Below are 15729 nucleotides of genomic sequence, written 5' to 3' on the forward strand. Positions count from 1 at the left end.
TCCACTCTGCCAAGGGCATACTGGAGCCATTAAACTTAGGAACCAGGGCCAGGGCTGATCCTAGTGGCGCCATGATGGTACCTGCTCCTCCTTCCACACCTGCTGTGGGAAGTGACATCCTGCAGACTGCCATGTGTGGATGGATGCAGCGTGGTGTGGTGACAGTAACACATACACAGTCCAGATACAATAGAAAGAACTTGTATTGTAGTCAGAGTATAATAGTTCATTACAAGCCCCACAGGAAGGCAGCCCAACTAGGAAAACTCATGAATGAACAGCAAATTGTAGCAGAGCAGATCTCAGCCAAGCTGATAGTGTCTGTCTTGAGGGGCGTAATGCAGCCTGGCCAGTCCATTTCCAAGTGGGGAGGTTTCCAGGAAGATTGTCAGATCCCTAGGCTTTCCCTACTCATCTGGAACCTTTCCCTACTGCTATTACTGTCCCTGCCAGACTGGTGGTCTTAAATAGACACAGCCTGACCCAAGATGGCCACCAGAGTCACATGCATCCAGATTGCTGACCCAGTGACCAAGGAAACCATAGAGGAACTATGTTCCTCTTGACTCCCTCTGCACTGCGGCTGCGCTTGAGCGCCACCTGCAGTGGAGAAAATTGACTGCACCTGCCTACACACCCATCACTGAGATATCACAACCTCTATAAAGTAGACTATACTCTGCTCCTTACCTTCTCTGTACCTTTCTAATTACACTAAAATTACTCTAAGCAAACACTTCATTAAATTATGTAGCCGGCTGTCAGCTGCGCTATGTAGCTGCAAATTCTTCTGCCTCCCCTTACTTACTCCCCCCCACCTGCCTACACCGTTACACCGGGAGCCAGAGCAGCCTATGTAAAATCATGAGAGCTAGCTAAGCAGTTGCATAGACTGTAATGAAGAGCGCTTGGAATCATGGGAGATGAAGTCCAAAACGGATTTATAGTGCACTGCCTGGGAAAACCTGGGAAGACCTCCGTTAGCCCGCTTCTCTCGTCCCAAGAGCCAGTTAAAGTGCTTTGTCGGCTGCACTGGAGGCACCTGGAACCTAAAACCCAGAGAAGCTGGAGCATCCATCCACTATCTGCCTACACCACTGTTCGCCGGAGGCTTCAAAGAGAGATTGAGAGGGCTCCTTCCACCTTGGAGGCTGCAACTGTATCCAGGGGACTAGTGAGTGGGCTATCAGCCCATAAATTACACAGGGACTGAGTAAAGTATGGGCGAATTAATTCCAGACCTTTGCTGCACCAGCACCAACTCCATATCACTGTTATACTGAACTGTCACCACATCTGACTCGCCTTTATCCAGTACTTGTCACACATGTACATTGCATCCCTGCATAGATTACACCACCCTTGTAGAAATTCCTAACAGTATGAAGGTTCATCTCATTAAGTGCACCAACGCTTCTTACAGGGTCCCAATGTAAAGCAGGCAGAAGAAACATCTCAGGTGGCGTTGTTACTATTTATGCTGTTGTGGGCAGAAAGTTTCATCTTTTGCCTTGTGCTTATTGCTAAATATTCTGTATACTAAGTATATTATTACTATTTTTATTAATTTCACCTATTGTCTCTACTTGCCCTTACAGACTTTATTTTGTAAATATACTAAGTGTGTTTCACTAATTTGCTTGGTGCTTGTATTCTTTAAATTAGGCATTATATTTGGGCACTGGTACATGACTGTTAGGAATTTCACTGTGATACTCTGTGTTTAAGTTCTCAGTCTGGTTCTCAGTCTCAGTCATTTAATATACAGCTATATAGATCAGACCAACATGAGGGACAAATGTGGAGGGAAGAGGGACTTTGTTCCAAATCAGGGGCAGTCCCTCGAAATCAGGGACAGTTGTGAGCTATGTTATTGCCAAAAGCAGAGCCAAGTAAGCAAATTTGAGTCATAAACTAAATTTAGAGAGCGGATTAGGGTTGGGTCCCTCGGCAAAAAAGGCCTGGTCACCAAAAGTGCCATCAGCATGTTTATTCCGGCTCCAATAACAAAATTATGAGTTCCACTTTATTGAATTCACTGTGTCCCTATGTTTCCCATTCCTTTGCAGGCCTGTCGGAAATACATGTACAACACCTGTGACAAAGAGGAGGACTGCACGCGCCTCCATGTCTGCATTTATTTCTTGCAAGGGGAATGCAACAGCCGCTCATGTAAAAGATCACACAACCTCTTGGAATCCAACTTACTGCTCACTTGCAGCTGGCTAAGCCAGGAGACCATCCAGAACTTTCAGATGCTCTGTGTGCTGACACACAATGAGAGGCAACAGGCTCTGAGGGAAGAGGCTAGAAATGAGGAGCCTGAGGGTACGAGAGGAATGGCACAGGGCGTAGGGAAAGGAGGGCGAGGAAAAAGAAGATCTGCATCTCATTATAGGAACAGTGAGAGAAGGAATAAAGGTACAGAAATCTGTTTACATGATGAAATAAATAATTTATTTGTATTGGTATTCCCCAAATTTGTCCCCAAACCTCCCTCTCCCAACATTATTTTTTTTTCCTTTACCTTGTTCCTGTGCTAAAAACAGCTTTTACTGTTTTAGCTATATTAATAAAACCATATTTCTGTTCTACCTGATAACCAATCTCAGCCACAGCATTCGTGTCTCGCTGTGCTAGGTAGTTTATCATCTTGAGAGGAGACTAAACATGTGTGGTTCATCTAGTTTCCAAATCAAAATTCAGACCAATTTTTCATTATTCGTAAATTTTGATGTATCCATATTTCCAAATTACAATAGGAACTAATTTAAACGATTCAGAAAATAACAAAACTAAATTTCGGATGAAATTCAAATCAAATTTGAAACTTTCTAATTTGATTTGAATCATGTTCGAATTAGATTCAAATTTCAAATTCCAAATAGAATAAAAATAGCATAGAAATAATAGAATAGAAAACAAAGGAAAATAATAGAATAGAAAATAAAATAATAGAATAGAAAAGATAAAATGTAACCATCTTTTAAAATGTGAATTTCAAATTCCACATAGAATAAAAATAGCATAGAAATGATAGAATAGAAAACAAAGGAAAATAATATAATAGAAAATAAAATAATAGAATATAAAAGATAAAATGTAACCATCTTTTAAAATGTGAATTTCAAATAGAATAAATTCGAACTCCAATAGAATAAAAAAGAATAGAATAGAAAATAAAATAATAGAATAGAAAAAAAACAATAGAATAGGATGGAATATAAAGAATATAACCGTCTTTCAAAATTCAAATTTCCAATAGAATAAATTTGATTTCTAATGTATTTCGAATGAAATTCGATTTGAATTAGAATGAAATAAAAATTTTCAGAATTTGGACGAATTGAGTTCAATTTTAACAAAACAAATTTATGTATATAAATTAAATTGAAACAAAACAAATTTTTTCGTTTCATGGCTTACAGTTTCAACTGCCTGCAGCAAATTTTGTCTTGCTAAATAAAGTAAAAAACAAATGGGAGTTACCTGCCAGTTACAATAACTGCTCTCAGCACATACAGACGGTCATCATGATACAGCATTTCTCTACTATTAAATTCCTAGCAACGTTCTCACTTTTTAAAACTCCAGATATTTGTGTCTGTGGCATACCTCCTTCTCTGTCTGATAATAAACATTTATCTGCTTCATTTCTAAATTTGAAAAATTATGAGATTAAAGAGATATCACTTAGAATCTATATCTGAATACCCCCCTAGACCACATCCCAAATTTAAAATACTTCCTTTGACGTCACCACTAGGCTTAAAAAATTATGGCAAGGACTTTGCTGGAAAGTCAGTTCTAGCTGACACAAGCACACCCTCCAAAGCTACATCTACCCAAGAGCCCCTTCTCTACACACAGTATGTGGGCAGGCTTTTGGGAGTCAAAGCAGCAGTATTGTTTTACTGGGAATAAAAACAATGTATATGTTAAGAGGGACAGGGAGAGGTGAGGGTAGGTGGAGTTCTGTAATCCAGCAGAGAAGAACTCAGGTAGGGCTGACAGCACTGCTTGAGGTTTCAGGGCATCATAAGCAGTGTCGCATAAGCAGAAAATTAGGAGATCCCTGGATTAATGGCAGAATTTCCATGTATTTTTCTGTACTTGCAACATATTAAAGAGAGAAAATAGAAAAATGTTCATGTATTGCAGAAAATGCACTGAACAGAGTTTGAAAGAAATAGAGAGAAAGCCGTTGACTTAGTGAATGTAAAGTTAGGTGTGTGAATTGTATTTATGTGGATAGAGTTTAAATTTTGTGTTGTTCCCAACATCTGAAGGGCCTCACGTCCATCAGCAATTTGACAGCAGCCTACGATCCCGATCTGCGGGCCAACGTTTGGGAGATAAAAATTACAACTGTGATGATGAGAGGGATCATAGTCGCAAAATTTTCACAACAAGGCTTGAAAGTCTCATGGATGACTGGTTTAGTCCAAACATATCACCGCTAGAAAATGTACAAGTCAAAAGTTCAAGAACATCTGCAGGGGTGACACCACAAGAAGGAACAAGATCTGTACCATCTACTAAAAACCTGTTTGCGTCATCTAACGTAAACGAGTCTGAACTGCTTTGTACTCCAGCTCTGCCAGTAGAATTCTATAATTCTAAAGTTGCCCAAGCATTCCCTAGTGCACCATTGAACTTACCAAAAATCGGTCCACCCAATACAGTTAGTGATGCATCAATTATTTCTCAGCCCTACATTCAGTCTTCATACCCAACTGCTGCTCAGACAAAACCAGCTGTCTCTCGTCCAGTCAAGTATTCTAATCTGTCAAACACATCTACGATTCCACCTGGAAAAGGGATGTCGACTTATCACCCAGCACTACTTAGTACACCCAGTCAACCAACATTCACGACCTTAAAGCATGGCCCAAGCATTACTTCACCGGGAGACTTAACTTCAAGCACATGCTTCAGTCCTTCAAAAGGAGGTGCATTTACTCAAGTAAAACAATCTACTGGATCTGCTAGTCTTTCAACAGTTTCATCAATACCTTCATTACCATCCAAAACATTGGTGACCTCTTCTAGGGAGAGTTCATTTATTGCTGAGCCAAACATTTTTCAATCTAGAATTTCAGCAAAAGCATCCTCAGTATCTGTAAAATCTTCTACAAGAAGTCCATCTACTGCTATCCAAGCTGATACACCTTCAAGAAAACAAACGGATGGAAAACCAATAATAAAACCTGATGCAGCAAATCGCAACCAACAACACCCAAGTGGTTTGATTGATCTGCAATCAAAGTCCACCAACTCAACTGCTTCTGAACCTCAACCAGCCACAAATATTTCCTCTGTAACGCCTCAAAAATGTAAGTGAAAGGGAGTAGAAATATGGAAGTAATAATGATAATTATGAAAGGGTAACGTCTTTTGAATTTATAAGTGAATTTCCAGCAGCAATTATGGGGAACATGGGGACTTTTCTAATTCCATTTTACCACTTGATTGTGGAGAGATTTCATCTATTTAAATTGAAACATGAAATATGGTACAATGTTATTTCTTAAAGTGCATCTAAAGCCAAATTATTCATCGCCTGTATTTGTTCTGGTGACCATTGACACCCAGACAAAAAGTGATGGGAAGTCTAAAATGTTGCACCAGCACAGGAGGAGAGGGTAAATCTGCTAATGTGTCTGGGACTAGAAGTGAAGAGGAATCTCCCAAATGGGACACAAACTTCAAATAGACCTACTGATGGGTTTAACCATTTCCTAATGTAAAACTACAAAATAGTTTTGGCTGTAAATATAATTTAATCCTTTCTTCATAGGACATGGATAGATTTAATCCTTCAGTCCAATGAACAGAGTCAAGGGTCAGGGTCAAGTCTTTTTATTAAATTAAGAATAAAGAAACCTGATACAGAACCTTTTTTATAACTGAAAAATCTCTTTAGAATTCCTCTAAAATAAAAGATTTATTCTGTCCAAAGCTATCATTTTAGGTGTAAAGTAAAAGGTGGATCCATGACAATAAAACATCTGCAGCTTGGCCTTTCTTATCCACATCTAGAATCTAATTGTAACTCGAGGTGGGCCGAACACCCCCCTGGTTTGGTTTGCGCCAGAACTCTCCAACACCGCAAAAGGTTGGACCCAAACCGCGAACCCTATTAAAGTCTTGAAATTAAAAAAAATCAAAAGTGCCAATTTTGAAGGCTTATATGCAAGTTATTAGCCATAAAAAGGCCATACTGCTCTGGGGGACATGAATCAATGCAAAAGTATTTTTTTTTAATTGTTTTTACAGGAGCATTTTAATTTTGATTTTAATGATGCTTAAATTGAACAATAAAAATGAAAAATTTCTTTAAATATAGTGCTACCGTCTGCCTGTAAATTCATACTGTATAGAACCTGCTGGAGCAAAACTGACAGGAATTGACCTGGGAGACAAACCGGCAACTTTTCTGTTGCTGGATATTCCAATGGCAATAGAAAGATTAAAAAATTCTTTGCTGAGACACTTATTGATAGCATGTATTCCAGTTCTGTGGAAAAAAAACAGCCCTCCAGCTAGAGCACAGTGGTTTCAGAGAATTGCAGAAATCCAACAAATGGAAAATTTAACAATGACAATGAGAGATCAAGATGAGAAATATCAGAAGATTTGGGCTCCATATCTAAATTATAGAGAAAGTATGATGTAAAACATTTGAAATATGGTAGAGCAGGCGGGTCGTGGGGGGGGGGGAGTGAGGGGGGGGGATTATAATGAAAACTCTGTTTTTTTTTGTTTTGTTTTTTGTTTATTTATTTATTTATTTTTTTTGGGGAGGGAAGGGTGAGGGATGGGGGAGGATGACGTGGAATTGAGGTATGGATTGAAATATTATAAGACATAGCTGTTGAAGTTGTAGATATATAACGAAATGTAATGTGAAATCTATGGAAAGAAAAGATGAAAAAATAAAGAATTTATAAAAAAAAACCTGACATTTATAAAGAAAAAAAATTACATTTAAATTGCCGGCAATACAATACCATTGGCGGAAATACAAAAATGTTTTTAAAAAACGGCATAGGGCCCCCCCCCAATCCATACAGGCCCTTCGGGTCTGGTATGGATTTTAAGGGTAACCCCATACTCTCCTGTAACTCATCCCTCTTCCACTCTCCTGCCCCCCAACCCCCCTTGCTAGCAAACTCTCACAAGAGTGGGCTGTATAAGGTATTTACTGGCAGAAAAAAATGTTTTACTATCCAAAGTTAAAACAACAATGGAATAAGATTTAATAGGTGGAAAGATGAGAAAATTACTGAAGGTCGGCTTTAAAGCATTTATTACCCCAACATTTCATATTCCTGATATGTGCCTGCAGTACTATGTACTTGCATGATAAAGCATCCTGTTCTTTTCATTGCTTCCGTGTGTGAAATCCCTGGTGTTCCTGACAGTCCCTTTGTATTAAAAACTAACCACACTATGCAGGAGAACACACCGTAGTCAGTTCTCTAGCTATGCTAAGAACTCAGCCTGCTATCCTCCAATGTTTAGACTTGTCCTGACACACCTCCACTGCACAGCCTTTCACTGGGAAGATTAGTGTACCGCTGTTTCTCCTCCCTTGCAGCTTTTATGCAGCAGAGAACAGAGAATATGTGATGACTTATAAAAAAAGGGCAACAAAAATTATTTAGAATGTTTTTATATCTATACACAAAATATTTTGCCTTTCATTTCTATTTTAAACTGTATGAATTGTTTTACAAGGTGTTCATTTACAATCACTTTAAAGCGGAGGTCCACCCTAAAATGGACCTTCCGCTCATCGGATTCCTCCCCCCCTCCGGCGCCACAATCGGCACCTTTCAGGGGGGAGGGGGGTGCAGTTACCTGGATAATCCAGGTAACTGCACCCACTTCCGGGCTAGCTCTCTGCGGAAAGGGGCGTACGTTACGCCCCTTTCCGCAAGCGCCCGCCCCCTTCAGCAAGTGCCCCGCTGCCTGCTGGGAAATACACAGCTCCCAGAGGCAGCGGGGACCGTCCGGATTGCGCCGCGCGGCTCGCGCATGCGCAGTAGGGAACCGGGAAATGAAGCCGAAAGGCTCCATTTCCTGATTCCCATACCCAAGATGGCGGCGGCAGGACCCGGCAGACGAGCGAGCGATCGGCTTCGGGTGCCGACATCGCGGGCGCGCTGGACAGGTAAGTGTCACTATTTAAAAGTCAGCAGCTGCAGTATTTGTAGCTGCTGGCTTTTAAAAAAAAAAAAAAAAACGCGGAGTCCCGGTGGACTCCCCGCTTTAAGCTCGCCCTTACACTTGACTATTTCTCTTAAATTTGTTGATCCGTCGGCTCAAATACCATACAAATTTTTGTGTCCAGTAATATGTGTGAATTTGTCACAGTGGGCAAGGAGCACTGTTAAATAAATCATTTAAAAGTAGATTATTTAAAAATGTGTTTATTCACAAAACAAATATACAGGAAAAGGCCAACACATTCTGGGGTTTAAGCTCGTCTTCAGGGTTAAAGGCTTGGAAATATGGGTCTATCTGTGCTGGATTAGTGGAGCAATGGGGACATGTTTAGACAGTCTGGGTACGTTCCAAATATCACCCAGGCTGATATCGCACTGTGACAAATGCTATACCATGAAGGGACCAACAGATCTGTTATCTCTCCATGAGCTGAGCAGCCATAAGGAACCCCTATCTAGCTCACATGTGGAAACAAACAGAGTGTATGTATTTGGATGGCCATTATATTTTAACGGCTTATATTCCCCTCTTCATATCATAAGGAATCCTAAAGATTGTACTATCAGCCAAAAAAATATATGATTATAAATGTTCACTTTGTGGAGATGATAGACAAAGTTCTGAAAAATTATTTAATTATTTCATGGTTAAGAGGCCATTAAAGTCCAGATGCCAGACTGAATTTAGCAGCATCGGTACACGTAGGTCAACTTGACAGTAACTCTATGACTAATTTGCCTTCCTACATCATTTTTACATTGGTTTTAAAAGAAATATAAGGCTTTTATTTGGTATGCTGTTTTAATAATTACCTTGTTCACCTTTTGTCTATTTTTTAGCTGACAACAATTTGAATAAGTTAGGTACATGGACTAATTATCAGCACCTGGTAAGTGATGCTTTCAGAATTCATTTGCTATTTAGACCAATTCAGCCATAGCTGAGGTTTTATTTATAGGTGGGTCTGGTATGCTTAACCACTTTCAGACCGGACCAATTTGCTGGTCAAAGACCAGACCACTTTTTGCGATTCGGCACTGCGTCGCTTTAACTGACAATTGCGCGGTCATGCGACGTAGCTCCCAAACAAAATTGACGTACTTTTTTTCCCACAAATAGAGCTTTCTTTTGGTGGTATTTGATCACCCCTGCGGTTTTTAAACAAATATATATATTTATAAACAAAAATAGAGCGACAATTTTGAAAAAAACGCATTATTTTTTACTTTTTGTTATAATAAATATCCCCCAAAAATATATAAAAAAACATTTTTTTCCCTCAGTTTAGGCCGATACGTATTCTTCTACATATTTTTGGTAAAAAAAATTGCATTAAGCGATTATTGATTGGTTTGCGCAAAAGTTATAGCGTTTACAAAATAGGGATAGTTTTATAGCATTTATGGTTTTATAGTATAGTATAGTATAGTATAGTTTTATTAGCATTTTTATGAATAATTTTTTATTATTTTTTTTTTTACTAGTAATGGCGGCAATCAGCGATTTTTATTGTGACTGCGACATTATGGCAGACACATCGGACATTTTTGACACATTTTTGGGACCATTGTCATTTATACAGTAATCACTGCTATATAAATGCAGTGATTCCTGTGTAAATGACACTGGCAGTGAAAGGGTTAACCAGTGGGTGGCAGTGTAGGGGTTAAGTGTTCCTAGGGGTGTGTTACTAACTGTGGGGGGGTTGGGCTTTCATTTAGTGTACACTGATCTCTGCTCCAATCACATGGAGCAGAGATCAGCGTCACTAGTTGCTAGGCAGAATGGAGAAATGTTGTTTACACAGCGTTTCCTCCATTCGGCTGCTCCGTGAGACGATCGCGGGGATGCCCGTGGCGATTGAGTCCACGGGTCCCGCGACCGGACTCACGGGGGTCCCGACCAACGCGGGAGCGCGCCGCCGGCGGCGCGCTCCCGATGGCAGGGCGGCATTGAATATTGGACGTACCTGTACGCCAATATGCCTGCCCGTGCCATTCTGTCGACGTACATCGTCGTGCACTGGTCGGGAAGTGGTTAATTATCACCTGGCTTCTAATATCTCTTGGGGACTCCAGCAATGAGATCTATTTTAGGTACCATATTTATCGGTGTATAACACGTGCCAGCATATACCACGCACCCCCAAGTTTAGGAGGGGATTTTAAGGAAAAGAACTTTAAGGAGGGAAGTTTAATGAAAAAAAGGTACATTTAAATGAGCATCAATGCAGCCTTTTTAGTGTCCATCTGCAGCCTTGCCCAGTCTGCTTGCAGACTTGCCCAGCCTCATTGCAGGCTGGTTGTTTAAAATGGGCGCCACCGATTTACACAGAGCCGGATGTCCTGTGTATCTCAGCTCCTCTCGCAGTCCCGCCCAGTCCCGCCCCTTGGCCCGGGTCCTATGATAGACATAATACAGGTCCAATGGCGGGACTGGGTGTGACTGTGAGCAGAGCTGAGAGGAGCTGAGCCTACCCGAGTACACTGCGTATATCGGCGGCGCTTGCTCCGCTCACAATCAGCGGAGATCAACGGGGATCAGCGTATAACATCCACGATTTTCCCCTGATTTTAAGGGGAAAAAAGTGTGTGTTATACGCTGATAAATACGGTATTTATTGCTTCTAATGGAGATTACAGAACTGTCCCCTGACAATGCCTTTATCTGCTTTTCTCTCAAGAAAAATGGCACCAGGTTCACTATCTTTTTCACAAATGTTTGACACAGATCAACCCCCCGATACAGCCTCTCACCTTGTGACTTGTCACCAAATTACAGTGTTGCTATCTGATTAGAGCACAGTGAGGGAGTAAATGCTATATAAGTCATCTGCCCTTACTCAAGATGGCCATGGCTAGAAATGCTGGGAGTGGTGTTTTTTTAAATAAACAAAATAAAGCAAGGGCATATGGATGGATGGGGAGTTTTCTGGAATATTAAAAATGAATTACATATAATTTTAAGTTTTGCTCAGATGCAGTTTATTTCTGCTGTAAGGATGGTGAACACTAGAACTCCTAGTTCTGTCTGTGTCCCTGTTGCAGGTTTGTCACTATGACAATAAGCCTGGGTTCACACTGTCGCAGGTCACAGCACGGGGTCCAATGCATCTCTGTTCACCGATTCAGGTGTGAATGAGGTCTGAATTTTTGTGTAAAAAGAAAAAAACTTTTTGTTTGTGTAGCAACGCTGGCCCTTTAAATACATAAATCAAACAGTGTATTAATGTGCTAATAATTTACCATCAAAAAACCTGTTATACAAATGTGAAAAGTCCTATAACAAAAATAAACATATGTTGAAATATATGTTGAAATATGAACCAAACAATAAAGTCCAGATAAGTTGATCCACCGTGCTGAACAAATGGTGACTTCCAAAGCAATCGTGTTGTGATTAACCAACCGCCATCCAATCTATGTGCTTATCAAACAGCAGTTATAAACAAGCCTGTGTATAGCCTTTCTTTAATCCTCCATTTAGGTGAGTAGATATGTTTCCACCAAATCCCAGACTATTCTCTTATGATCCTCCAGATAATATAGTTCTCAAAAGACAAAAACGGCCATCATGCAAAATTCCATACTTTAATAGTTAAAAGGGTCATATAAAAGATTTGCACGACTTAGACCGGCACTGAGTCTCTCCAGCCTTCCAGTATTTGCTTATAATGACTGTATACTACTAGGAGTCGACGTGCGGTTCAAGCCTCGTTTTCAGCATGGTACATTCGGCAGGAAATTACGTCAGCTTCGCACAACCAGCCTCAACGTATTCTTTATGCAAAGCGCACTGAGGCTGGTTGTGCGCCGCTGACGTAGTTTCCTGCCGAATGTACCACACTGAAACGAGGTTTGAACCGCACACCTTATTGTGAGATTGCCTGCTGCACCATCGCAGTCCCATTATAAGTCGCTGATCTCCACCGTTACTAGTTTAAAAATAAAAATAAAATTCCAATATATATACCATAGTTTGTAGACACTATAACTTTCATGCAAACCAATCAATATATGCTTATTTGATTTTTTTTTTACCAAAGACACATAGCAGAATACATTTTAGCCAAAATATATGAAGTCATTCTAATTTTACATTTTTTTTAATTGGATATGTTTTATAGCAGAAAGTACTTTTTTTTTTTCATTTATATCATTAAAAACGAAAAACCAAGTGGTGAGATCAGATACCCCCAAAAGAAAGTTATATTTGTGTGAAAAAAATTATATCAATTTTTTTTGGGTACAGTGATGCATGACCACGCTATTGCCAGTTAACGTAACGCAGTTAGATGGCAAAAAATTGCATGATTATGAAGGGGATAAAACCTTCGGAAGCTCAAGTGGTTAAAAGAGCAGTATGTTTTTTTTTTGTTTTTTTTTTATTCATACTTACCGTGGTGGATGGAGCATCAAACCAATGCTGCAGCTGCCCCCTGCCATTTCTGCACTTAGAACCGAGCCACCGAAAACCGCTAATGGCTCTGTTCTCACAGATTCGAGGGGAAAGCTGCTGACTGTCAGTCAGCGATCTCCCCTCTCTGATCCTCTATGCTCATTGGAGCACTGAGCTGTGGAGGGGCGGGGAGAGGCTGTCTTAGCGTCTTGATGAGACGCTGAGATTGCCATCAATCAAGGCAACTGCCTGATCCAGACTTGGAAGCTGGGATGACACACAGCCTCGACTGATTCCAGTGACGTCAACGGAGAGCGAACTTCAGACCGTTCTCCACTGAAAGCGGGTCACAGGTGTGCAAAATGAATTGCGCTCCTGTGACCCAGAGGAGAAGCCCAGCCTAAAAAGCTCAGGCCGGACTTCTCTCGTCTAACAAGGAGCACCAGTATGGGTTCATCTTACAAAATGGTGACTTCTTCATTCCAACATTACATAGTTGTATGCTGCCTAAATATTGAGCCATGTGCTTTTTGATACAAGGTAATGACTTCCATGTTTCTCTCTGCTATCGTAGAACACAAAGAAAGTGTGTTCCTCCATTCTATCATCAGAACTGGAGACCATCTACAATCCCACAAGGACCATCCAGTCCACTGCCGGAAACCAGAAAGACAATCCTAACTGCCAAAGTGAGCATCAATGTTCCAGCAAACATCTACTTGTTAATATAGTTCAAAATAATTTTTGGTACATATGGCTGTTGTGAGAATCTAGACCTGCCTTTTGTGGTTGAAATAAAATATTTGAAAAAAAAAAAGAAATTCTTGGGGAACAATAAGAAAGTAACTGAAGAAAGATTAGCTCACATTTTATAGAACTTTAAAGTGTATTTTTAGCCAGTTGTTTTTCTTTTAGTTTTGGGGGAAATCATAGCTGCTGTCAGATTTTTTTTTTTCTGTGTGTGTTTGTATCCTATAGAGCAGATGTTCCTTCACTTCCCTCCATGGTGACAAAGTGGTCACTGTGACAGCAAGTTAGGGGAAAATCTTGAAAGGGTACGGGAAATAAAAAGATAAGCGCGGGTCTAGCCTTCTCCCTGCTATTTCCTAGCTGTAGATTTTGTTCTGTTGCAGGCTGACAATACTTATGCCCCGTACACACGATCCGAAAATCGTACGAAAAATGCCGCATTCAAATCGATTGTACGATAATCGTATCGTTCGTACAGAGCTTTCGAGAACCGATCAGGACAGGTCATCTCATATTATTCTATCAGACGTGCATGGAAATTTTTTTTGTACAATTTTTTTTAATCAGTACAGCTGTCGTTCGAAAATGCAATACAAATGCTTTACAACACATGACATCACTTCTGAATTTTTTTTCTGTTGTGCAGGAATTTTCATGACTTTAGTAAACTCATCAGATTCAATGTGAGATTAGTATGCAAAAAAAAAGAAAAAAGGACGATCATTCGTCCAATAATCGGATCGTGTGTACCAGCGGCTGCATTGCCAGCCAGTCTTTTTTAGTTGGCAGTTGTGATGCCGATAGTGGCTTAGCGTTGTCAGCCTGCAACAGAAATTGCTGTTGCTATAAAGATCTCTTGGTATGAAAATTTGCACCTCACAAAATGATTTTCTTAGGATCTTTAAGGTTTATATACACTGTAAGTAATTTACCTTCCATCCATTTTTTTTTCTACTTTTAGAGATGAAGCAGGTTAATATAAATCACCTGCCGGAGAGTGAGCTGCACCAAAAACTAGAGTTCTTGGACTTTGACGGGGTAAAAATGTCGAAAGGAAGGTAATAGGGAATATCACAACCTAATGACCTCCTGTGCATACAGCATATCGGAATTGTTATTGAGTAAGTGACCACTAGGGGGAGCCTGACTCTCACTTGTTGTTTTCTTTAATTGTACAGCATAAAATCTGATACAAACCATTCAAAGCAGAAGCCAGCGAACTCCCCCTGGAAGGTGGTAAATTATCCGCCAACGTGGGACTTGAAGGCCATGCCTGAGACAGGGTATAAGGTAGGGGAAGGAAACTTAACAACTCATAGAACTAAAGTGTATCTGAGATTAAAGCGGAATTCCAACTGTGAAATTGTTTTTTAATGAATACCTTATGGTTCAAACTATTATTTATAGCACTTATGTTTCTGTGATGAATCGCCGCTCAATTGCCAATTTCATAGAGGAATATATGTTACATTCGTTATTCCTGGCAATTTCCATATTGCTTGTGGGCATGTGAAGCCCACAAGCACTATCTTCCGGGATCGGGTGCAGCAGAGCGACCAGCATTCTCGCGCATGCGCAGGAGGTATAGCCCGCAGTGTCATCCACTTCTGATGTTGCCATTACAACGGGCGTCGTCGTTGGAAGTGCCCACCCCGTTGTGATGGCAACGAAGCCCTCAGCACTGCCCACTGACTCCTGGGAAATGATGACAGGCATCTCCCAGGAGCACTAGCGAGCACAGATGCCTAGGGAAATTACGTTAGGCACCGTGGAGAGGAAGTGGCAGCATACAAAGGAACCCATAGCAACAGTGCTGAGGGGTAAGTAAAAAAAAAAAAAATTCCAAATGTTTTTGCTGATGCATAATGCTGTTGATTTCTGCAAAGTTGATTTTATGGGTGGAACTCCGCTTTAAGACTTTTTTAGGTTTTTGTAGACTGTGGGGAATGGGTAAAACATTGGTCTGAGATGGTGCGAAATAGAGGTACTGTTTGCAATGAAACTTTGCTTTTCTTTATTTAACTGTAACTCATTACTGTATATGTAAAATGCTGACAGTGATTAGAAGATCCTGATAATTTTAAGTGTGAAGGGTATACTGTTTTACACACGTTTGGATAGGCAGGAGAGAGTGTTTACTGTTAATTTTTCCTCGACCATTATCTTCAAGTTGAAGTGATTACTACATAGGTAAATGTTTTGATGTTTCAAAATGGAGTAATTGAGGATATTCTGTTCTCATTTTCTGTCAAATATACAAATAAAAATTTGTAAGAAAAAAACATCGGTCTGAGTCTCTTTGGGGAGATTTTTCTTCACTTCCTGTTCCAAGGGCACAACAGGAAG

The 15729-nt window shown here is 40.3% G+C and overlaps 1 protein-coding gene across 1 annotated transcript in view; it reads left to right on the plus strand.

Annotated features, from left to right (window-relative positions):
- Positions 1-15729, plus strand: part of LOC143962232 (uncharacterized) — a 148765-nt gene that overhangs the window by 26054 nt on the left and 106982 nt on the right. Inside the window, exons 3-8 of the mRNA XM_077471562.1 lie at positions 2070-2421; positions 4290-5336; positions 9075-9124; positions 13208-13322; positions 14345-14441; positions 14562-14673. Coding sequence (XP_077327688.1) covers positions 2070-2421; positions 4290-5336; positions 9075-9124; positions 13208-13322; positions 14345-14441; positions 14562-14673 — 1773 coding nt within the window. The remainder of the gene's footprint in view (positions 1-2069; positions 2422-4289; positions 5337-9074; positions 9125-13207; positions 13323-14344; positions 14442-14561; positions 14674-15729) is intronic.

This window comes from Lithobates pipiens, unplaced genomic scaffold (assembly GCF_037356315.1).
Source record: "Lithobates pipiens isolate NorthernLeopardFrog02 unplaced genomic scaffold, aLitPip1_a1.2 Scaffold_8, whole genome shotgun sequence".
Classification (NCBI taxonomy): Eukaryota; Metazoa; Chordata; class Amphibia; order Anura; family Ranidae; genus Lithobates; species Lithobates pipiens.